We start from the raw sequence: 21,515 nt of genomic DNA on the forward strand, positions 1-21,515 counted from the left end.
GGCAAACGCCATCTGATCCTTTTCAAGTAAGAATAACCCCGTTATTTTGCCTTTCTCTGCTATTCCTACCTAACACTTTTTTTCCCCCTGCTTTGCTACGGTTTCCACAATTTCTTATCTGCCCCTCGCCAAGAATGTGGCGAGGAGGTCTTGGAGAACAGGCGCGTCCTATGGTCTCTTTGATATGAATTTGCGAGGGGTTGATTTCTTTGGACTAAATTCTATGGGAGAGGAATGGGTTTGAAGAGAGGAGAAGGAACAAGCGGTGCCCAGTGTTAGTAACGTGATAGTAGAACATGCCTTATCCCAGCTACTTCACCTCCGCCTTGCCTCCGTGCCTCCGTTGGAGCCTGAGGGAGAGGTATCTGTGGGGAAGAGCAGGCCGAGGCAGGACAGGATTGGGACAGGATGAACAGGAGAGAAAGAGTTCAGGCGATGAGCAAGGGCCACCCACTCTTGATCCTAGAGCACGGAGAGTGGAAAGAAGGAAGGAACAAGGCAGGCAGGTTCAACTACTCCGGAGGAGAGTGCCCCGCCGCTCTCCACAAGGCACACCTGGAGACTGAGACTTAAGGAGAAGTGGTGGCGAAGGGCATTTGTCCAGAACAAAGGCTGATTCCTTGGAATGTTGTGTGCTGTTGCTGATCTTGGAAGCAACTCTCTGATCTCTTGTTCGGCGTTGTGATTTCTGCTTGGAAACCCTGAAACTCTGACCATTGGACTGGCTGACAAACTGGATTTGGTGTTCAAAGACCTGGGATTGTATTTTGGCTTCTCTTCTGAAACTGCTCAGGCAAGCGTGCGTTTCCGCAGGCTCATTAGATTTGGGGTGTATGTTTCATCCCTTGTTATCTACGTGGCCTTGAGTGAATTACTGTTCTAATCTAATTGTATATGAAACTTACTTGCAGCCAGAGGCTGCTGAAGGTGCGTGTGTCTTAATTTGTTCTGGGGCTTGCCAGAAACATGGGAGTATTTGGGGAAAACCTGGAGTAATTAAAGGGCGGTTTGAATTGTCATCACAATCTCAATGGGTCGGGGCCACTATTTTATGAACTGCATTGGCTTTTCCTCAATAAAATTATTTCCTGCACCGTGCCTGCTGCCAACAGACTTTTTAGGAGGAGGAGAATCCACACGCATCTCACCATCCAGCTTAAGTGTTCTTTGACATGCTATACATGATAATAAATCCATTTCTAATCTCTTCCTTCCCTGAAGAACCAACTCTAAGATACTGTGTGATCTTCACCGTTCAGCCATGAAGATGTTATTCCTCAAAGGTGAGTTGCTGAAGTCCATCTGGAGCAGCAGGAAACTTGGTGGATCGGTCCCCCAAGCCATGAAGATCTTTACTTCTCTCAATCTTTCTGAGTTTGAAGCCATTAACCGAGGGGACAAAGAGGTGCCAAAGTACTTTAATTTTGCAAATGACGTGCTGGATAAATGGTCTAAAATTGAAAAGGTAAGATTCCTTCCAAGGAACTTTAACAGGGCGGCGGAAGGGGTGTTCCTGATTGATGTGCGTGTCCCCATATCTCATTTTTCCCCCTTCAACTAATTAAAGAGAAGTGAGGCATCATACGAGATGGAGACCCAATCTTTTGTGGGCCCCAAATTTTAAGCAAATTGTGTATTTTTTTAAAAAAAGAAGTATTAAGAGACCATAGAAGAAAATATTGTTTCGAACAGTGCATGAATTTAGGCAGGTGTAAATTTGGCAAATTATACGTATAATTAGGGTCTCGCCACTTACCCTGTTAACCTGCATATTTGCTTTTTATTTATTTTATTTTTATTTATTAAATTTGTTTGCCGCCCATTTGCTGCCACAAGGCAACTCTGGGAGACTTACAGTATTAAAATGAAACCATTTTACTCAATTGATTTAATAAGAACTGTCATTAGTTCAAATATGAGACGGTAGACATTAAGGAAAAAAGAGAGGAAATATTTAATGTGGTAGAGATTTGTACTAAATATTTTTGTCTGCTGTTGAATTATCGATTAACCCAGCCACCATGTTGCTTTTTAAATACTTAAAGGTAAAATTAGAAAATTAACAAAATACTACCAAAAAATATGAAACCATAAATATATTTTCTGGAATGGTATAGGGTTTCCCGCCTGAGCAAGGGGTTTGGTTAACAGGCAATGTAGAAATAAATATTATATATAGACATAACATATGTACACAGTCATATACACAATAGACACGCCTTAATATACACGTAAGGAGAAGAAACACAAACATAAAACACAGACAAGAGAATATGAAAATATTTTCCTTTAAGAAGAACCGAGCAGGAGAAGAAATAAGAAAATAAAAAACAGCTGGATCCTAAAAACCTACGCCCTGCTCAGTAGAATTTTTTTTAAAAATTCTAAAATATCTCTCTTGTGGTTTTTATTTGATTTATTATTTGATTTTATTATTTTATTTAAAACCTTCATATGCAGAAGCTGCTCATCTTCTAATCAACTCTGGGCGACTCCCAAACAAGAGGTTTCTTTTTTTTAAAAAAAACAACCATATAAAAAATATTAAAACTATCAAACCAAAAAGATGAAAAGGTTAAAATGCCCTTCTTCAATCTTCTTCAACCTACCGGATATCCAGAACTCTGAAGCCAACCCTGATCCGTTCTGGAGGCGAAATCCACAACTCAGGAAGACAAAAGTGTTCTGAAATTTCATTAGACCCAGCCTGTTCTTCTCTATTTTCCTTTCTCCTTATAAGAACTGAAGACGTAGCTTTTGGTTGACCACTCCAACCGAGAAACCGCCTGGTTGAACCTCCTCAGACCGTCTTCCTTAACACGGTGGAGGAAACAACAAGCGCTGTCTCTTTCAATATTGTTTTTCAGGATGGAGGAAGAGCGTTTTATCCAGCTCTCTGGTGGATCGACGGAAAAGGAGGAGAAGTGAAATGGGGCTTTGAAGAACTGGGCTTGGTCTCCAGGAAAGCCGCCAACGTCCTCACGGGACCCTGTGGCCTGCAGAGAGGAGATCGGCTGATCCTCATTCTGCCTCGGATCCCAGAATGGTGGATGTTAACCGTGGCATGTATGAGAGCAGGTACAAAAAAACATCTAGGCATAGGAAGACCTGTTCAGGTTATTTCACATCAATTGCTTTCATCCTTGAATAACAGAGTTGGAAGGGACCTTGAAGGACTTCTAGTCCAACCCCTGCTCAAGCAAGAGACCCTATACCATTTCAGACAAATGGCTGTCCAATCTCTTCTTTAAAATCTCCAGTGATGGAACGACCACAACTTCTGGAAGAAAGCTATTCCACTGGTCAGGAAATTTCTCCTTAGTTCTAGGTTGCTTCTCTCCTTGATTAGTTTCCATCAATTGCTTCTTGTCCTGCCTTCAGGAGCTTTGGAGAATGGTTTGACCCCTCTTCAATTGCCAGCCCCTTAGAAATTGGAATTCTGCTATCTGGTCACCTCTTGTCCTTCTTTTCATTAAACCAGAGATACCCAATTTAAAGCACGGACTTTCCATGTCCAGAAGAAGACCTAATGGCAAGAACAATCAACCAGTAGAACGGCTTGCCTTCAGAAGTTGTGGATGCTCCAGCACTGGATCTCCTGCTTGAGCAGGGGGTTGGACTAGAAGACCTCCAAGGTTCCTTCCAACTCTCTGTTACTTGTCACCATCTTCGGTGTCCTGCCTCCAGGCTTCCCAAAAGTCAAAATAATGGATGCAGGAATGTTGACCCAGAATCTCCTCATCCATTCATGAACAAGGTGAATCCTTGTGAATGAGCAAAGTTGCAAGAACATTCTCAAAGTGATGTATTTATTGACCTTGCCAGGGATCATCTCCATCCCAGGGACCCCACTGCTGACAGCTAAAGATATCCAGTATAGACTCCAGGTTTCCAAAGCTAAAGGCATCGTCACAAATGATTCGTTGGCCCCTCTGGTGGACTCCATCTCTTCGGCATGTCCTTCTCTGCAAACCAAGTTGCTGATCTCCGAAAGCAGGCGAGAAGGATGGCAACATTTCAAGGAGTTGTTTGAGTAAGGCACAATGCATAAGCGCCCACCATTGGGAAGTGTGTTAGGCACTCGGTAACCATAGCCTTTAACAAGGAACCAAATCCTTAAGGACTGTCCAGAAGGATGGACGCAAGCAACCCGTGTGCCCAGAGGTACAGATGCTGTGAAACTGGTAGCCATTTTAATTTCTGAGCCATTTTAATATATGTAGTTTTCTTCCGTTCAGTTGGGTCTGATTCTCCAGGCTGCCTGGACAAGTCCCTGAATTTTTTTTTTTTTGGGGGGGGGGCAAGGTTGTTTTTTGGGAGGCAGTTTGCCATTGCCTGTTTTTTTCCCGGAAAGTGAGTGGCCCAAGGTCAGCCAACTGTGTTTGAGCCTCAGGTTTTGTGTGCTTCAGGCTTTGTGCCTCAGGCTCCCCTGACTTCTAATCTAACCACTACGCCAAACTGGGTCTCTAAAATGAAACTAGATCTCCTTAACTTCTTTAAGAAAGAATGGGATAGACTCTAACAAACCAAAGGCCTAAGCATTACCCTGGAACAGTGGTGGCGAACCTTTTAGAGACCGAGTGCCCAAACTGCAACCCCAAACCAACTTATTTATCGCTGGGTGCCAGGTGGGCGTGGCCCACTGGGTGGGCGTGGCTGTGGTGGTCATGGAAGATTGGGTGGGTGTGGCCACCTCGATGTTGCTCGTGGGGAAGGACACCGTGGGGGGTGGGCAGGGTTGGGGGAGCTCCAGGAGGTCTCTGACAGGTGGGGCAGTAGGCAGGAGACTCATCCTGTGGGGTGAGGCGAGGCAGGGTGGGGGTGCCATTGCCATGGGGCAAGGCAAGGGCTGGGGCAGCTGCTGCCTGACACCATTGGCCCCCGCACACAGAGGCCAGCGAGCGCATGGGGGCCAATGGTATCCATCAGTAGCCACAGCCTGCCGGCCCCTCGACAGGCACACTCTGGGGTTCCACAGTCCATCACCAGCAATTCAAAGAAACCGCCTCCGAGATGGATGGTTGGTCAACAGCTGAGGAGGTGATGCAGTGGGTCGTGCCTGGGAAAAGGAGAGCATGCGAGGCCAGGAGGGACGGGATGGGGGGGAGGGAAACCAGTCGTGCCGGGATGCATTCAGCCACGTGGGACCTCAGCAAATTAGCAGGCAGCTGGTTGAAGAGGGACAGTTGCCACCTTCGGGGCATGGCACGGCTGCCCACAGAGAGGGCTCTGAGTGCCACCTCTGGCACCCGTGCCATAGGTTCGCCACCATTGCCCTAGAACGCTATGATTGATTGACTAGATGCCATCAATTCACTGTTGACTCTTGGCCCCCATATAGATAGGTTTTCTCCAGGATAATCCCTAATCTACTCCTTTGCTTCTTCCAACGGTGTCCACATTGTCACCGTAACCGAGTCTTTCCACCTTGTTGGCGGTTGTCTTCTTTTTCTTCTCCTTCCTTCCACCGTTTCCACCATCAGAGTCTTCTCCAGAGAGCTGGGCCTTCACACAATGGGCCTCTACTTGGATAATTTCAACCCGGGAGTAGTGTGAGAAATAAGGAAACAGATCTGGCAAGGGTAGATAGGCTCGTACACCTGAGAAGGGGCAGGTGAGAGCGTTACATGAGTGTCTCTGTCGTATTCCAGAAATCTGAGAATGTACCCGTTCAAAACGCTTTTGAGAGATCCGTGCTCCGTAATCGTTTACATCCCTGGAGCCACCTTTGAGTTCAGCTTCTCCGTGGAACAGCCAGCGTTAGAAATGCAAATTGCGAATGAAATGTTAAAGGTGGCAATTTTAAAGGTAGCAAAATCTATTTCCCAGGGAGAGAGAGAGAGAGAGAGAGAGAGAGAGAGAGAGCTATCAAAGACGCTCGCAGTGGTGGTGCGTTTCAAACATTGTGAAAATGAAATAAGCAGGTGCTTAAAACGAACGACACGGATCCCCTGCATTTGTAAGCGCCATGTTCCACCATCATTATGGGCCAGAGAGAGACTTAAGTCTGCAAATGAAACACCTATCTGGGAATCATTCTCAACACACACATTGAGGCTTTCTTTCAAGTCAACACATATTTAGACTCTGCTGTGAATTTGCGACACACAATTACTTTATTCAGGCGAGGAACACAACAGGGAGCCTTGAGATAGACAATGCTGAAGACAAAACATCCCTCTAGGAGTGGTGCGATCAGTTAACCAGTTAACCTCGTTGGTCAATTTTTCTTTTTTCTTTTTTTTAAGTGAAAGAAATGACTCCTCTTTCCGTTCGTGGCTGAAGTCCTCCCTTGGGTCTCTTTCAGGGCAGCTCCTTCCAGCCACAATTGTGTTCAAACCCGGAGTGATGAACCAATGACGATATTCTTCACAAGTGGAACCACAGGATCTCCAAAGATGGCTGAACACTCTCAAACCAGCTTAGCTTTGGGCTTGGCTGTATTGGGAAGGTATCCTTCTTGTATGTCTTGAACTTATTTTATTTTTATTTTATTTATTTATTTTAATTCCATTTATATCCTGCCCTTCTCCGAAGACTCAGGGCGGCTTACAAGCTTAGCAGTAGCCTTCATTCTGTGTATATGCCTGCTTATTAAGGCTTTCACACATACCCCAAGCGGCATTATTACAAAGTCAGCTTAATTGCCCCCAACAATCTGGGTCCTCATTTTACCTACCTCGGAAGGATGGAAGGCTGAGTCAACCTTGAGCCTGGTGGGACTCGAACCTGCACTAATTGCAGGCAGCTGGTGTTATACTTAAGGAGGCATTAGCCCACTGCTCCACCAAGGCTCTAACTTGACCCCAACCAGCCAGAATTTGATCTCTTCCTACCTGTTGGGGTTTCCTGAAAGGCCTCCAGAGAAGTGATGGCCCCAGATGACAGTTGCCAATGAAAAACTGAGGACCTACAGAAAATTTAAGGCCACCTAAAATGGGGTGAGAATTAGTTTGTTGGAAGGGAATCCAGAATCCCACCCTGAATGTCTGTATCTCACAGGTATTGGCTGGACTTCAAACCTTCAGATGTCATGTGGAACATGTCTGATACTGGTTGGGTGAAGGCAGCTATAGGGAATGTCTTTGCCCCTTGGCTACGAGGGACCAGCGTCTTCATACACAGCATGCCACAGTTTGACCCAAAGGAGGTTCTAAACGTAAGAATGATACATCCAACCTTTGGGGGAATGTACAGTAGTGGCCAAAATTGTGGAAACCCTTTGGGGAAAATCTACAGTAGAAATGCCACCTTTCGGTTAAGTTTCCACCAGTTTTTCTTCTATATTTTTTTCTAACTGTAGCCTTGTTCACTTAATAATAGTATTTTACATTGCTTTCTGGATGACCGGTCAACTCTTTGCACCATTACTTTAATTTGATTACATTTTACAAGCTCACTAAATGAAAGAACGCAACTTTTCTATGTTTCTACGTTTTGTGAACCTAAAGTGAACAAGAATACCAAGAGATTTTTTTTAAATGTGCCAGACTAGATAGGACAAATAATAATAATAATAATAATAATAATAATAATAATAATAATAATAATAATAATAATAATAATAATAATAATAATATAAAGTTGGAAGGGACCTTGGAGGTCATCTAGTCCAACCCCCTGCTCAGGCAGGAAACCCTATACCATTTCAGGCAAATGGCTGTCCAGTCTCTTCTTAAAAACCTCCAGTGTTGGAGCAGTCACCACTTCTGGAGGCAGGTTGTTCCACTGGTTAATTGTTCTCACTGTCAGGGAATTTCTCCTTAGTTCTAGGTTGCTTCTCTCCTTGACTAGTTTCCATCCGTTGCTTCTTGTCCTGCTTTCAGGTGCTTTGGAGAATAGCTTGACTCCCTCTTCTTTGTGGTAGCCCCTGAGAGTATCCTGCTGGCTCTGAGATTTTTCACCATTATCCCTGCTACGTATTTATCATTTCTTCTTGACTTCCCAACTGCCATTATTTCTTGCTTTTAACCATGCCAATTTTGCACCGTTGGATTTGTGGCTTATCATCATGATGATTACATTTACTTGCCGCCTATCTCGCCATGGGCTACTCTAGATCAGCAAAATCTAGAAAGTAATAGCTTCGCCAACCTTTAACCCAGGAAGACGTTTAAAGAATGAAGGAAGATGCAACTCCATCCTTTCATTTCTGTTTCTTCCTCCTTCCTTTTTTCCTCTCTCTAGACACTTTCCAAGTACCCAGTGACAACGATGTGCACTGCTCCAACAGCTTACCGCATGCTGGTGCAGGAGGATCTTAGCAGGTACCTGATTATCAGTTAAAAACCATCTGTATGATTGATTAGGGATGCGGTGGCTCAGTGGGTTAGGACGCTGAGCTTGTCGATCAGAAGGTCGGCAGTTTGGCAGGTCGAATCCCGAGTGCCGCGTAACAGAGTGTTACTTGTCCCAGCTTCTGCCAACCTAGCAGTTCGAAAGCACGTAAAAAATGCAAGTAGAAAAATAGGGATCACTCCAGTGGGAAGGTAACAGCGTTCCGTGTGCCTTTAGCGTCTAGTCATGCCGGCCACATGACCATGGAGACGTCCTCGGACAAGCGCTGGCTCTTCGGCTTTGAAACGGAGATGAGCACTGGCCCCTAGAGTTGGAAACGACTAACACGCATGTGTGGGGGGAACCTTTACCTTTACCCTTTATGATTGATTGATTGGTTGGTTGGTTGATTAACTGAGAAGCCAAAGATATCTGTAAAACCTTCAAGGAGTTTGCTGCTAACATATTGTCTGGGTTCCAACATGTAACTTACTAATACATATTAACTTCCTTTCTCTCTGCCTCGTTTTTCTAGCCATTGATAAAAGATATCCCATGTTCTATAGGAACCAATCTGTTTCTTCTTTTCCTCTGCATAAAGCTACAAATTCAAGAAACTGTCTCACTGTTTGACTGGAGGGGAACCAATGAACCCAGAAGTGGTGTCACAATGGAAGAAACAGACCGGGTTGCAAATCTACGAAGGCTATGGACAAACTGAAGTCGTATGTGCCTGATTATAAAAGCTCCTTTCTCTTAACCAGGATTGTTAAGTGGCTAAAGGGGCTTAAATTTAGGGCTGAGGTTTTATCGATATTATTTTTCATGGCTGAGTCTATATGCAGTCCGTCTTATTAATTCACAGTGCAAGAGGCATTGTCTAAACCAGGCGTAGGCAACCTCGGCTCTTTTATGACTCACGGACTTCAACTCCCAGAATTCCTGAGCCAGCCACGCTGAGGGGAAAGGGTGAGGTTTCCAAGCTGAGCCAAGCTGGCTCAGGAATTCTGGGAGTTGAAGTCCACGAGTCATGAAGGGGCCATAGTTCCCCCACGCTGGCTCAGGAATTCTGGGAGTTGAAGTCCACGAATCATGAAGGGGCCATAGTTCCCCATGCTGGCTCAGGAATTCTGGGAGTTGAAGTCCGCAAGTCATGAAGGGGCCATAGTTCCCCATGCTGGCTCAGGAATTCTGGGAGTTGAAGTCCACACGAGTCATCAAAGAGCCAAGGTGGCCTAACCTTGGTATACGTAGCTCTTTAAACCAAATGTTTAAAAAGAACTGCAATTCCAGGAATATCCAAAATCGTTTGTTGCAGGGGATGATAACGGCCAACGAAAAAGGGAGACCAGTTAAACCAGGCTCCATGGGGACTGCACTCCCACCTTACGACGTTCAGGTAGGACCAGGTGGGATCAAGTTTGGAAGGTCTGTTTAGCAGGGGAGGGAAACATGTATTTGTTTGGGGGGAGGGGGGTTGCTTTTATTTTTTAGCTTCCCCCCAACTTCAACTAATAGAAGGCAAACAGCCATAAGTAGGATCAGGCCTGGATAGGACTTGGATCTGAGAACCCAAGAGATCCCAGGATCGGAGGCCGATCTGAGATAAATGGGGGGGGGGAGAAAAGAAATGAAAAATATTTGAAATTAAGGTCAGAAGCCCGCTTCCTTGTTCTTGCCAAGAGAATGAAATGAACAGCCCCCAGAAAGTCAGCAGGAATTTGGCTCCTTTGCTTCTCCTTAACCCCAACTCTTCCTTCTTCTTCCTTCCCTTTTTTTTTCTAGATTGTAGATGAAGAAGGCGAGATTTTGCCGCTTGGACAAGAAGGAAACATCGCCATCAGGATGAAACCCAAACGCCCCTTTAGCTTCTTCTCTCGCTACGTGGTAAGCAAGGAACTAAGAAGCCTGTAGCCTGAGGCGTCAATCTAAACGCAACCCAAATCTTGACCTCCTTCACTCAATTAGCATGGAAGTAACAGAGATGTTAAGGGACGCGGTGGCTCAGTGGGTTAGGACGCTGAGCTTGTCAATCAGAAGGTTGGCAGTTTGGCGGGTCGAATCCCGAGTGCCGCCTAGCAGAGTGAGCGCCTGTTACTCACCCCAGCTTCTGCCAACCTAGCAGTTCGAAAGCACGTAAAAAATACAAGTAGAAAAATAGGGACCACTACGGTGGGAAGGTAACAGCGTTCCGTGCGCCTTTGGCGTCTAGTCATGCTGGCCACATGACCACGGAGAAGGAAGACTTTGCTTCTTTCCCAACGGGGCATCTTTTTAAACCACAATCCTCTTGTTCCCGTGTTTTGAATTAATACATGAATGTCATTTTGTTAATATCCAGGACTGCCCAGAAAAAAACTCAGCAGTTGTCCGGGGAAATTTCTACATCACTGGGGACCGAGGCTGGAGGGACGAAGATGGCTACTTCTGGTTTATTGGAAGATCCGATGATGTCATCATCTCCTCTGGGTAGGTCCATCTCGAACGTATCTTCAACAAAACTTGCAAAGGCGGGAAAGCATCACAAAGTCATCCTTAGCATCATCTGGGTCTAGTCTAATTTGGTCTTGAAGGACCCTGTTGATCATTGATTTCCTTTAGATGTAAACGTTGGCCAACTCCTGCTCCTTCATGCCTTCTGCTAAACCCCACGTAGCTGGTAAAGATCAAGGAAGCCAGATTTAGCCAGAGATCCCATAGAATTAGGGGCAAATAAGGAATCTGGGAAAGGAGAGGGGAACTGCTAACCCTGATTTATTCGTGATTTCATTAACCTGATTATTAAAATATTAAAGGCAATATTTAAGTGGAGTCTCTTTGAAGATGTGAAATATTTCTTCTCAGTTCCTTGTTGCCACCTAGACTGAGTTTCTAAGACGATCAACTAACAGCCTCCGATCTTTTGATTGCTTATTTCTAATATTCTTTCGTTCCTTGTTCTTTTTTTTTTACATTTCCAATCCTGGTTTGGGGAACTCTTTTTCCATCTAACCCAATCCAATCCTGCTCAGCTTTTTGAACTAAGGCAAGACCAGCTAAGGAGCAGCCCAAACCAGGCACATTGTGATTGTATTTAAATGTACAAATTTTGATTTTGTTCTGGGTCCCATCTGACAAATGCCACTCCTACATTCAAAGTCATACGTGCCGTTTAGAGAATAATTTGGTTCCCTCTTCCCCAGATACCGCATTGGCCCTTTTGAAGTAGAAAGTGCTTTGATTGAACATCCAGCAGTGGTTGAATCAGCCGTTGTCAGCAGTCCGGATATAGTTCGAGGGGAGGTAAGGAAGCTTTTGTATAAATCTGCAAATGAATTGTGGGTGTTCCAACCTTGGAGGTTTTTAAGAAGAGAATGGATAACCGCTCGTCTGAAATGGTGTATAGGGTTTCCTGCCAGAGCAGGGGGCTGGACTACAAGACCTCCAAGGGCCCTTTTATTCTGTTCTGCCTGCTTAGGTGCTACTATAAATAGTTGGATATGTTGTTGTTGTTAGCTGTGAAGTTGTGTCCGACGCATCGAAAAGTAGTTGTTACAGGCAGTTTTGTTTTCCAGGTGGTAAAAGCCTTTGTGGTTTTGTCCCCCGAGTTCGCCTCACACAACCCAGAGAAACTGACCTGCGAGCTGCAGGACCACGTCAAGAAAGTGACAGCTCCATACAAGTACCCAAGAAAGGTGAGTGTTATTGCAGGGCGATCCTGAATCATACAGAAGCCTGCTCTGAAGGGAGGTAACAGAATAACAATAGTTGGAAGGGACCCTGGAGGTCTTCTAGTCCAACCCCCTGCTCAAACAGGAGACCCCACTTCAAGACAAGTGGTTCTCCAATCTCTTCCTAAAAATCTCCACTGTTGGAGCACCCACAACTTCTGGGAGACAAGCAGGTGTGTGAAATGTCCTCTCCCCCCCCCCCCATGACCACTCCTTTTGGAGAGATTACTTGTCACCTGCACAGAATTAATCCTGCAGCAGGGATACCCTTATCGTCTCCTGTCCAATTTCTTTTTTTAAAAACCCCAGTGATGAAGCAGCCACAACTTCTGGTGGCAAGCAGTTCCAACGATTAATTGTTCTCCCTGTCAGGAAATTCCTCCTTAGTTCCAGGTTGCTTCTCTCCTTGACTAGTTTCCATCCATTGCTTCTTGTCCTGCCTTCAGGGGCTTTGGAGAATAGCTTGACCCCCTCTTCTTTGGGGCAGCCCCTGAGATACTGCTATCGTGTCACCTCTAGTCCTTCTTTTCACGAAAGACCATTTTGGTGTTTGTAGCTTTGGCTGCAAGTCGGGAACTACTTCAATCTCTCTGGCCTTAGGAAGAAAGTAGCGATGGTTCTTTTCTTGTCTATTTTAAATTTCACAAGGTGGAATTCGTACAGGAGCTGCCCAAGACGATCAGTGGCAAAATCAGAAGGAACGAACTGCGAAAAAGGGAATGGGGTCAGATTTAGCTCCACGTCAGTCTGGCCATCCCATCACCGTTTGCAGAAAGATCCGCCGGCAGACTTGTGTTGTTGAGGTTGCATTTGAAAAGCCGAAAGCCGAGCAGCTACCTGGGTCTGGCGAAGTGTGTAACTTCTGCGTAGTGTTCCCCCATTACTCAAAATAAATAAATAAAAATAAAAATAAAAAAATAATTAAAAAAATTATAAAAATAAAAAAGTTGGAAGGGACCTTGGAGGTCATCTAGTCCGACCCCCTGCTCAGGCAGGAAATCCTATACCATGTCAGACACATGACTGTCCAGTCTCTTCTTAAAAACCTCCAATGTTGAAGCATCCACAACTTCTGGAGGCAGGTTGTTCCACTGGTTAATTGTTCTAACTGTCAGGAAGTTTCTCCTTAGTTCTAGGTTGCTTCTCTCTTTGGTTAGTTTCCATCCGTTGCTTCTTGTCCTGCCTTCAGGCGCTTTGGAGAATAGCTTGACTCCCTCTTCTTTGTGGGCAGCCCCTGAGATATTGGAAGACTGATTAGTTAATTACGCTCTTAATTAATATTAGCTCGCAAATGGTGCATACACGTTCTATATTCAAAACACTTAATTGCAAATTGGACTCTCAATCTGTGCTGAAGTCACGAGCATCCCCAATCAAAGCTGTCTAATTTGGTCACCACAGCAGCTCTGTCAAACTCGAGGTGTTTTGCACACTTTAGCGCAGGGGTCCTCAATCTTAGCCACTTTTAAGACTTGTGGACTTCAAGTCCCAGAATTCCCTAGCCAGCAACTTCAATTCTGGGAGCTGAAGTCCACAAGTCTTAAAAGTGGCCAAGTTTGAGGATCCCTGCTCTAGCGTTTGTCAAATTTGGTAGCTAGGATGTATGGACTTAAAACTCCCAATATTCCCCAGCCAGCTCGATTCTCCTATCCTTCCTCTCTCTCTCTCTCTCTCTCTCTCTCTCTCTCTCTCTCTCTCTCTCTCTCTCTCTCTCTCTCTGTGTGTGTGTGTGTGTGTGTGTTAGATAAATAGATGGATGATAAATAGATGAGATGAGAAACAATTAGAGAGAGAGAGGGAGAGAGGGAGAGAGAATGAATAGATAGACAGGCACAGAGATAATATTTTTCCAGTTGACACAGATTGCAATAGTGAATAAATATGCCAACACTGATCTGTTCCTCCGCATGCTGATTTTAAAAGGCAGAATTGCTCCCCACTGATCATTTATTTTCACACAATGAATCTCGATTTTTACAAGGAGAAGGGCGATTTAAAAAAAACAAAAACAGAAGCACAGAACATGTGTTAGCCAATCTGCTCCTAACCAAAAGAAGGTCAATTTAATAGAAAACAACGTACAAAAAAGTAAGACCACATACAAACTGGAAAATATTATGCTCCTGCAACGATGTTATGCCGTGAACGTTTATTTTCAGACAAGGAACAACTCCCAGAGAAAAGCTGGATTTTTGTCTGTTTTTTTTTCCTTTAAAGGTAGCAAAGACCCATGTCTGCAGATTTCCCCATTTCCTCTCCTTGACCTCCCCACAATAATTAGGACTTTGAAGCATTAGCATGTCCTTCTAACAATGTAACTGCAAATGGAACATTTTTAAACAGAAGGTGTAGCCCCACTTGGCTAATATTTTACAATTTGCTCCAGATAGTTAAGAAGATTCTCTACAAGCAAACCCACAAAAGTTCCTCCAGGCTCAAAGATGTTAAAAGAGCTACAGGAGAAAGCGGAAGATGTTCCCAAGTCAGAAAAAAGCAACAGAGCGTTAGTCTACCTATTCTCATAGACCAGGGGTGGCCAAAGCTGGCAACTTTTAAGACTTGTGGACTTCCAACTCCCAGAATTCATGCATGGCTGCTTGAGGAATTCTGGGAGCTGAAATCCACAGGGCTTAAAAGTCGCTAAGGTTAGAGACCCCCGTCACTGAACGACATCCGAAGAGATGCTGTTTTGCCAGAGAGGTTGGAATGCGAGATCCCCAGCGTCCACGGAGATGGCCAGCTCAAGAGGAGATGATCCCTTCTCTTCTCCAGTCCCGCTAGACTTTTCACATCAGGATGTTGGCAGGGATCACCTGAAAAATCTGGCAGTAAAGAGCTGTCATAACTCACTTGGGAAAAGTATAGGACTTGGAAACACAAAGTTGCCGAGGGCGAAGAGTTAAAAGCCACCTTGCAAACAGGCATCAAAGTCCAGCTGCCCTCCTTACTCCTGAATAAGACAACCTGGGAGTTTTTCGTCATGATAATCAGAACAGAAGGGGACAATTTTAAAACCTCCATTAATAACCCAACTGTCCTAGGATCAGCTACTTCTACTTCCAACCTCGGGCATTGTTTAGGAACGATCCACACACACACACCCCACATACCACCTCCCACCTCCGAATCCTGGCTGCATTTTTGCAGTTTTAAGTTTAAAAAGGCAGGTCGTGGGTCAACACTCCAAATGGAAGAAATGAAAGCAGAAACATGTTTGGCTGGTCAGCACAGGGGCTTTTAGTCCTAAGGGTGGGACTCGTAAAAGGCTCTGGGTCGGGAAAAAGCTAGCCATAGTTTGATCCAGCCACAATCATCTGTTTTGTAGGTAACATGAAACCCTAAGGCAGGGGTGTCCACCCTTGACAGCATGAAAAACTATGGGCTTCAACTTCCAGAATAGCCGATAGGGGGAATTCTTAAAAAGTTGCTGAGGCTGGACATCCCTGATCTATGGGTTGTGAAAATCGTGGCTTGCATCGTTCAGTTGGAAAACCCCCCACCACCCCCCACCCCAATCCAGAATAACTACTAGAAACAAGGCAGGAATGGTGGGGAAGATTCCCTTAGGCCAGGGGTAGGCAACCTTGGCTCTTTTATGACTCATGGACTTCAACTCCCAGAATTCCTGAGCCAGCCATGCTGAGGGGAAAGGGAGAGGTTTCCAAGCTGAGCCATGCTGGCTCAGGAATTCTGGGAGTTGAAGTCCACCAGTCAAAAAAGAGCCAAGGTTTCCTACCCCTGGCCTAGGCTGCTTTATGACTCGTGGACTTCAACTCCCAGAATTCCTGAGCCAGCCATGCTGAGGGGAAAGAGAGAGGTTTCCAAGCTGAGCCATGCTGGCTCAGGAATTCTGGGAGTTGAAGTCCACGAGTCATAAAAGAGCCAACGTTGCCCTACCCCTGCCTTAGGCGTAGCCTTGAGACAAACAAACTGTGCTTTAGCCAAGTCACCTAGAGTCTTTTTAAAAAGACAGTTAAAAGCAAAACAAAAACAAACATCAAACCCTGGCTTAACGAACCAGTCACACCCATCCATTTTTTTTTCTTCTCGGCTCTTTCCTTCCTGCTCCTAGTCCTCGTGATTGTCGTTGGCGGCGGTCTCCGTCTTGTCTTGGCGCTCGTTTTGGTCTCCCCTCTGTGCTTCGAGGGGTTTTGCTCCGGGGGCGTCATTCTCCGGGGGTGCTTTAGAAGCCTCCGGCTGCCCCTCGGCTTTGATTTTCACCACTTCCTGAAGGTTGTACTTTCGGAAGAGGACGTAGTCCGTAACCACACTCAAGCAGCAGATGTTCTTGATGATCTCCACCACGATGGTGTATTCGGGGTTACTCAGGTCGACCTTGTTCTCTGGGTTGAGGTGGCCCACGATGCCTGCAAGGCAGCGATCAGGGAAGAGAAGGCGGGCATTATTGCCTTCATTTAATTTCATAACTAGTCAAATGATAAAGAGAGAGGTTTTGTTTTATCGTCTTAAGGAGATTCTCAGTCATCCAGGTCAGGGCTGCCCCAACGGTGCTTTTCTCAAAAGGCAGCTGGATTTTTGTTTTTCCTTGAAGACGTTTCGCTTCTCGTCCAAGAAGCTCCTTCAGTTCTTCAGTCAGAACTGAAGAAGCTTCTTGGACGAGAAGCGAAAGGTCTTCGAGAGAAAAAAAAAACAAACAAAAAAAAAACACAGGAAGTCCAGTTGCCTTTTGAAAAAGCACTTTGGGATTTATGTATTTTTTGTAATGTCGTGTAAATTCTTATCTTTGTCTTTCCTTCCCCACCACACTCTGGTTCTAGGGTTGAGTATCTTTTTTTAAAAAAAAGAAAACAATGTAAAAACTTTTTATGGGGAGGAAGAGATGGCACTGGGTGTGTTCTTAGAAATAACTTTGGGATTGGTGATCTGCTTGATGTTTTAAGTATTTTGGTGCTCTTTTCACACAAAATCTTGAGACAACCCGGTCTTCTTCGGGCATTTTAGACAAGAAATTCCCATCACCCGAAAGCATGGCCGAGGGTCAGAAATTTTAGAATATAACCAGGCAATTCCCACCGAGTTTCTGAGCCACGCTCCGTAAAACATCTCAAAGGCTACCCAAGCGATGGGGGAATAAAATTTCTGATGTCCGTGCATCGTGAAAAACCGGTCATCTAAAGGGATGAAGTGAGCGCGTTTCAAGTCTCTGCAAGGCTCAAGGAAACCATTTTGCCTTTTTTGAAAATCCACTCACCCCCACCCACCACCCCACTGAAAAATCAAACAGAAACAGAAGTGCCGATATGCTCACTTCTGGAAGTGAGGATCTAGATGCAACTTTTAGGGTGCCCTGGTCGAACCCCTTGTTAAGATTCCAAAACACCCACAAGGGACGTAAAGCCTTTTATCCTAATTCTTAAACCACTGCAGATCTGCCTTGCTCTGAGATCTACTCTTAAAAGTAGATCAGTTTGCCCCTTTCATTTACCTGCCAGCTCTTTTATGACTTCTTCCCTGCTGAGGTGGCTGTTATTTCGCGCCTTGTAAACGATCTGGAAAGTGCCCTTCTGGGGGCTTTTGAACCAGGGTTCGAAAAAGGTCTCTGAATACCGCTTCATGTCTTCGAGAAAGGCTCTGCAGGTCCCCGACACAGGCAGCATGCGCAAGATGACCCTGGTCTTCTTCTTTTTGGTGGCATGCATGTCCTTTAGAATGTGGTGGACCAACTTCTCCGGTTCTGCAAGGAGACACGAAGGGGAGGATTCAAAAGGAGGTTGTTTCAAGTGTGAGAAGCACAGTCCTTTGAGGTGGGGGGAAAAAAAAAAAACCACCCTTCAAGTAGCCCTCAATTTATGACCATAATGGAGCCTGCATGCCATTATGGTCGTTAAGTCAGGGTGGTCATAAAGCAGGGCATCGTGTGAATGGACCTGATTTTGCAATCTTTTCTTGCGATAGTTCTTACGCCAAACCTCATGGGCATTGAGCGAAATCTGCAGTCCTTAAATGCTGTATTTGTCGAGCCGACTCACTACAGGGTGGTTTGGGTTTTTTTTGCTGGCTAGGAATTCTAGGATTTGAACTACACAGGTTTTAAAATGGCCAAGGACGGACACCCTTGCTTTAGATGTTTGGGTTATTTTTTTTTATTCTTTTCTAAGTCATTTGGGCTCTTCTAGGGAGGGCGATGTGTAAATAAAATTAGCAATAAAACAAATCACCGTCGTTTGACTGACCAACTCTTTGCCCACGTACCAACACCCAGCGTTCGAATAAAAACCACGTTGTTAGCCCCGCTCTCCACCGACTGGAACCGACGCTGCTTCTGTTCCGTGGAGGTACGAATCTGATCCACTTCTTTTTTCAAAGCCGCTTCGGCATCGTCTTCCTCCTCTTCTTCCTCCTCCTCCTCCTCATTCTCAGAGTGCCTGTCCTCCTCTCGCTCTGCAAACTTAGCACAGGCAAAGGTACACAGAGGTAGCCCTTGACTTACGGCTGCAAGGGAGGCCCAACTTTCCATAGCTAAGCCAGACAGTTAAGTGAGCTTCGTCCCATTGTACAACCACAGTTAAGGGAATTGCTGCAACTGTTGAGCGAATGAATCCGTCATTAAGCAAATCGGGCTTTCCCCATTGACTTTGTTTCTCGAAAGCCGGCTGGAAAGGTTACAAAGGAGGGTCACGTGACCCAAGGAAAGTGCAACCTTCATCAATATAAATATATAAGTAGAACAGAATAGAGCTGGAAGGGACCTTGGAGGTCTTCTAGTCCAGCCCTCCAGCTCAAGCAGGAGAACCTATACCACACATCTATCTGTCTGTCTGTCTATCTAGTCATTTCTTTATCCATTCATCATCCATTATCTATCCATTCATCATTCATTATCTACCTACCTACCTACCTATCCTGTCACTTCTCAATAATAATAATAATAATAATAATAATAAGAAGAAGAAGAAGAAGAAGAAGAAGAAGAAGAAGAAGTAGTTGTTGGAAGGGACCTTGGAGGTCATCTAGTCCAACCCCCTGCTCAGGCAGGAAACCTTATACCATTTCAGACAAATGGCTGTCCAGTCTCTTCTTAAAAACTTCCAGTGTTGGAGCATTCACCACTTCTGGAGGCAGGTTGTTCCACTGGGTTAATTGTTCTAACTGTCAGGAAGTTTCTCCTTAGTTCTAGGTTGCTTCTCTCTTTGGTTAGTTTCCATCTGTTGCTTCTTGTTTTGCCTTCAGGTGCTTTGGAGAGTAGCTTGACTCCCTCTTCTTTTTGGCAGCCCCTGAGATACTGGAAGACTGCTATCCTGTCCCCCCTGACCCTTCTCTTCCTTAAACTAGACATACCCAATTCCAGCAACCGTTCCCTATATGACCCTGGGGATGCTGAAATAGTTACAAGTGTGAAAACCAATAAGTCACTCAGTGCCATTATTAAGTCCGAACAGTCACGAAATGAGTGGTCGTAAGTCGAGGACTCCCCGCATTACAACATTTTTACCTTTTCCCACGCTTGAGGCAGGCCGGCTGAGGAACTCTGGGAGCTGAAGTCCACAAGCCACAAGAGGGCCAAGTCTGAGGACCCCTGCCCTAGAAAAACATCCGTCCCACCATCTCCCCGGGAGAGACAACCAGCCAGGCCGCGGCCTCACCTGCTCGGGCCCGTAGAGCTGCTCTCCGTACTCGCCCAGCAGGCTGTAGGCTTCAGCCACGCACTTGCGCTCGTTCATGTTGCAGGTGATGAGGATGCCGCACATGCCGGCCTCCAGCGGCTGCCGCCGCCCGCCCGGCCGGGCCCGCTTGGCCGCCTGCACGAACTGCCCTTTGGGCGGCCGTCGCTTACGAGAGGCCACCGCAACCGGCGGCGTCTCCACGGCAGCCATGGGCAGGCGGAGGGTGGCGCAGGCGCAGCAAGGTGCCAGAACCCGGACGGCGGGGCTTTGATGGCGTCATCCGACCGCGACCGGAGCGGGTGGCTGGTAACGACCGCGGAGATAAGGAAAGGTAGAGGGCGGCGTGACCATAGAGCCGGAGCGGAGAAATTCAAGAGGGGATGCTCAGCTGCTGTGGCTCCAACTAGTGGCCGTCCCGAGTTCTGCAGCCCAGATCTGATGTGGGACATTCTTTGATACAAACGCCAGAAATGAACTCAAAAGGACACTTTGTGCAAGAGAGAGAGAGAGAGATTAAAAGATAGATAGATAGATAGATAGATAGATAGATAGATAGAGAGAGAGAGAGAGAGAGAGAGAGAGAGGGAGGGAGGGAGGGATGGACGGACAGACAGACAGAGACACATAGAGAGAGAGAGAGAGAGACAGACAGACACATAGATAGATACAGGATAGATAGATAGATAGATAGACAGATAGATATAGATAGACAGAGACACATAGAGATAGATAGATAGATAGATAGATAGATAGATAGATAGATAGATAGATAGATAGATAGATAGATAGGTAGGTAGGTAGGTAGGTAGGTAGGTAGGTAGATAGATAGATAGATAGATAGATAGATAGATAGATAGATAGATAGATAGATAGATAGAAGATAGATAGATAGATAGATAGATAGATAGATAGATAGATAGATAGACAGACAGACAGACAGACAGACAGACACAGATAGATACAGGATAGACAGACAGACAGACAGACAGACAGACAGACAGACAGATATATAGATAGATAGATAGATAGATAGATAGATAGATAGATAGATAGATAGATAGATAGATAGACAAGACAGACACATAGATAGATACAGGATAGATAGTTAGATAGATAGATAGACAGACAGACAGACATGGAGAGAAAACAGGTAGATAGATAGAGATAGAATGAAAGAGAGAGTGCACAAATTCAAAAAAGGTTCACAAGGACAAAAAATCTTTACGTTTATAATCCCTTCCTTACAAAGCAACATTCAACAGCAAAGCCAAGAAAAACTTAGAAAAATCCCTATTTGAATAAAGGTATCTAAAAAGCACAGAAAGCCCCAAAATTTTAAGACACAATTTTTTATCTTTATTTACCTGCAGTAAAAATCAAAGGAAAAGATGGAAATTAAAGAAAAGAAAGAAAAGCATGCGAGAAAAGAAAGAAAAACAAACAAACACACTTAAGTTATGAAATCTAGGGATATTTCTGGCTGTTTCTTCAACGGCTCATTACAATCTTACTGTCTTCTAGATGAAGAAGCAAAGATTAACAAGATTTCTGCAGCCAGACTGCGCAGTAAGTGGAACCGTGCATGGTGAAAGTTAAAAAAAAAACAACCAAGAAATTCACAGGACACTTTTCTGGGATATGGTCTCTGTAGTCTTGCCCATATCCCTTTTCTCCAACCCTTTCCCTCCATTCTGCAATTTCTCTGCTCCCTGGCCCTGGTGGAAGGTGGCAGTTTGCTTCAGAGATGCTTGACTGGTTTTCCCCTTGTAGCAAAAATGCCTCTATGGGGTGTGACTTACTCTGTCCTTCACCCTTAGGACGAAAAAAAAAAAAACCAACGTCCTTCTCTGGACAATTTCCAAGAGGATAAGAGAGGCTGTGTCCCAGAGAAGTTTGCTTTGGC

General features: G+C 45.2%; 3 protein-coding genes across 4 annotated transcripts in view; 2 read left to right on the forward strand and 1 right to left on the reverse strand.

Annotated features, from left to right (window-relative positions):
• The window catches only part of LOC310646143 (acyl-coenzyme A synthetase ACSM4, mitochondrial-like), a gene marked incomplete at its 5' end in the record, with an annotated part of 58,644 nt that overhangs the window by 19,276 nt on the left and 17,853 nt on the right, over positions 1-21,515 (forward strand). The gene's annotated exons all lie outside the window — the stretch shown is intronic.
• Positions 1,262-12,749, forward strand: LOC310646144 (acyl-coenzyme A synthetase ACSM4, mitochondrial-like; the record flags this gene model as incomplete). The annotated part of the gene is made up of 13 exons (XM_083372395.1): positions 1,262-1,465; positions 2,868-3,078; positions 3,826-4,033; positions 6,308-6,451; positions 7,003-7,159; positions 8,188-8,267; positions 8,879-9,002; positions 9,596-9,676; positions 10,063-10,164; positions 10,619-10,746; positions 11,460-11,559; positions 11,832-11,951; positions 12,636-12,749. The coding sequence occupies 13 exons, from the start codon at positions 1,262-1,264 to the stop codon at positions 12,720-12,722; spliced, it is 1,746 nt and encodes a 581-aa protein (XP_083228521.1). The 3' UTR covers positions 12,723-12,749.
• Positions 13,070-19,855, reverse strand: THUMPD1 (THUMP domain 1 NAT10 acetyltransferase adaptor). Of its 2 annotated transcripts, XR_014493681.1 has the most exons (5): positions 19,592-19,855; positions 18,201-18,396; positions 17,434-17,682; positions 16,006-16,354; positions 13,070-13,221 (listed from the first exon to the last, which is right to left on the reverse strand). XR_014493681.1 is itself a non-coding variant. In XM_083372848.1 (4 exons), exons 1-4 carry the CDS (start codon positions 19,820-19,822, stop codon positions 16,056-16,058), a joined length of 975 nt encoding a protein of 324 aa, XP_083228974.1. In that variant the 5' UTR covers positions 19,823-19,855; the 3' UTR covers positions 14,010-16,055. The 2 variants fall into 2 exon arrangements, 1 of the variants encoding a protein (XP_083228974.1); XM_083372848.1 differs by lacking the exon at positions 13,070-13,221 and having other exon boundaries at positions 14,010-16,354.

This window comes from Vipera ursinii (assembly GCF_947247035.1).
Source record: "Vipera ursinii genome assembly, chromosome: 13".
NCBI lineage: Eukaryota > Metazoa > Chordata > Lepidosauria > Squamata > Viperidae > Vipera > Vipera ursinii.

Coding starts and splice junctions, on each gene's coding strand:
- THUMPD1 (XM_083372848.1), bottom strand. CDS start 19,822: ATGGCTGCCGTGGAGACGCCGCCGGTTGCGGTGGCCTCTCGTAAGCGA. Junction 18,397..19,591: donor AGCTCTACGGGCCCGAGCAG/GTGAGGCCGCGG, acceptor GCCTGTGCTAAG/TTTGCAGAGCGAGAGGAGGA. Junction 17,683..18,200: donor TATTCGAACGCTGGGTGTTG/GTACGTGGGCAA, acceptor GTCTCCTTGCAG/AACCGGAGAAGTTGGTCCAC.